The sequence below is a fragment of the Blastocystis sp. subtype 4 genome (genome assembly GCF_000743755.1).
Source record: "Blastocystis sp. subtype 4 strain WR1 chromosome Unknown seqid_0575, whole genome shotgun sequence".
In the NCBI taxonomy this organism is placed as follows: domain Eukaryota; class Bigyra; order Opalinata; family Blastocystidae; genus Blastocystis; species Blastocystis sp. subtype 4.
In genome coordinates, this window is record NW_014568972.1 from 583 (window position 1) to 3,274 (window position 2,692).

General features: G+C 39.0%; 1 protein-coding gene across 1 annotated transcript; it reads right to left on the reverse strand.

Moving 5' to 3' along the window:
- Positions 1-449: 449 nt before the first annotated feature.
- On the reverse strand, positions 450-1,862 carry JH06_5242 (hypothetical protein; the record flags this gene model as incomplete). The annotated part of the gene is made up of 8 exons (XM_014669419.1): positions 450-513; positions 544-610; positions 641-818; positions 847-1,071; positions 1,102-1,368; positions 1,399-1,452; positions 1,481-1,705; positions 1,737-1,862. The coding sequence occupies 8 exons, from the start codon at positions 1,860-1,862 to the stop codon at positions 450-452; spliced, it is 1,206 nt and encodes a 401-aa protein (XP_014524905.1).
- Positions 1,863-2,692: the final 830 nt, after the last annotated feature.

Below are 2,692 nucleotides of genomic sequence, written 5' to 3' on the forward strand. Positions count from 1 at the left end.
TCTCACCATGTAAACATCGGCGTCATGAATATGAACAGGGATGATTCCAGTGAATTCCTGAAGATCTCCAATACATGTAGAATGATCACTATGACCATGTGTAAGGTAGATATGCTGAACATGGAGTGAAAGAAGATAACAAAGACAATCCAAAGGATATGATTAATCCTCTTTCCTTAATTTCTTTTACAATTTTCTCTACCTCTTCTCCAGGATCAATTACAATCGCTATTTCATAATCTGCAATTATCTCATCCCCTACCCTCATCTGGGTGTTTTGAATCCCATACCAAATAGGCATTCTCATCCAAATGACCGTTTACGATACATACGACATTGAGTGAATTCTCCCTAGTCACTCTAGGTTCTTGTTTCTTTTGATCAAACAAGTTTTGAACTAAACAATCTTGTTCAGTATAAAAGATACCAGACATGGAAAATGAATCACATTATTCGACTAAAATTGACTTCCATCCGAATAATGCCAGTTGGTTATACTCATTAAAAACGTCTCTATTCATCACCTTCTCCAAACATCTCTACTCAGAACATGTAAACGTACAGATAAACCCAAGAGACTCATCAGAATCCATGACTCCGACGAATGACCCTTCAAATCAACTTTGATCCGAATCCTTACATGCTTGGACACCAATAGTTCCCAAACGTCCCGAGCTCATAAATGACACAGTAGGAAGAATCTGACCAGGGGGAACGCTAACTTCATGAAGCAGACTCATCGACTTCTGTTTCTGCAAATTCCGCAAAAAGACTGCCTTCATTTCTTCCATTCCATTCCCAGCCCGATGTCCCGGTGTCTAGATGAGAGAAAGGGATTTTGCTTACAAAGACAAGATCAACAATCAAGTAAGTAAGCGAGAAGAAATGCGGTTCATACCGCGAACAAACACTCTTCACAAATAAATGCGATTCCGTCTGGATTTGAGTCATTGCAAAAATACCTACAACTGTTGTTTCCCAGTGGCTTGGAACTTGCACACGACAACCTCGTAATGAAACATCTGTCCATGGAACTGACAGACAGTTACTGAAAGTTAATGGATGTTCTTTCTATGCATTATCCAGTCCTATCTTCATAACTTTATCCTCCAGAGTATCAACAACGACAAATGAATTCAGCATGTATAGAAAAAGTACATGGAGATGTGGATACAGGAATGATGTACATAAGTACGTCAAAGTATATCCCCGCTGATTTTCAACGAATACTACAATATTGGCTGTTGTCTTTCTGCCATTCCGTAAGAATGCATATGTGAACTGATATCCAGTTCGGTTCCCGATATCAATTGAGGATCGATCCCTTACATCAAGAGTTGGGTTACCAGCAATCAACTGTTTGATAATCTACAGTTCATGTGAATCACAAACCTAAACTCGTTCAGAAAAGGATTTTGCAGTATATCCGGTGTAAGAAAGATCATCGACAGTCTACATCAGAGTTCTAAATGTCCCTTACGATGCTCAATTCCTGAACACCACCTTCCGATTCTGGAGGGGAAAATGCCACAACACTGTTTTCTCGACCACCATTCTGAGGAATAGCGGCCCAATGCGAAGGATACATGATGGAATACTGCATATTTCCTGCTGAAAATACCATGAAATGCATATTATCCACGATGTTCCTCCTTGAATATAGATTGATTAAAGGAGTGGTCATCGCCACGAATTGTTTCTTTAACTACGACTAAACAGTACTAATGGATACTGACTCGCGCATCAACCCAAGACGAGTAATTCAACTCGCTCCTAGAACGTCTCCACCTGCACCACACACAGATCCCTATAATTCCGAGGATAATAGCAAGGATAATTAGCCAAACGACAAGAGCACTCATCGTACTCAAATCGTGAGCACCTGAAAGTTAATGTAAACAAACAACACCATCTATTTCCAAAAACGAAAATAACACAATAATGACACTTTCTAACATAAAAGAGACTGAAAAACACATTAATATCTACATTTAAACCGGTCAGGGTTTTCTCGGCACATACGCATCCACAATATATCCATGGCTCGTGTACCCTTCCGTTGGCTACTCCAACTATTACTGGCAGAAGATCTATTCATCAACAACCAAGCATCAATCACCTAGGATGTGGAATATCATATCCAAAAGCTTCTGGTAATAAATAGAATTGATATTCTATTCTAAATCCTCAATAATATCCCCACTTTCCACAATCAATCGATGGAAGAATTCAATCTTATTGAACCCATAATCCACATAGTAAGGATGATAAAATGTATTCAATGCAGAACGACTCACAGTATTCAAGCTCTCTTACGGTTCTATCTCGCCTGTAATATGTACCTGTGTCGCGTATACATCACGACTCTGAATCCATTTGTTGCCATTCTGATATTTCTATCAATCATTCTCTAAATACTCTCTTACATGAAAACGACCTTTGAATGCAATTACTCGTCTTTTCCTAAACACTCGTTCCAGATCCTTTCGCACCAGAGGTACCATGTCCCATCTAGAATCATATGTAACTAGCAATAATACTCAGCTTTGCAAGAATAGAATCTACATCTGTAGCGTTTGGCTACTGTAGGACTAAAGAGAGGTAGAATCAGGAAAGTATCAAAACGAGTGAGAATAGACTTTTGTCTTTCAATATCTTTCATGGTATCAGCTGCATATGATCGGTCATACTT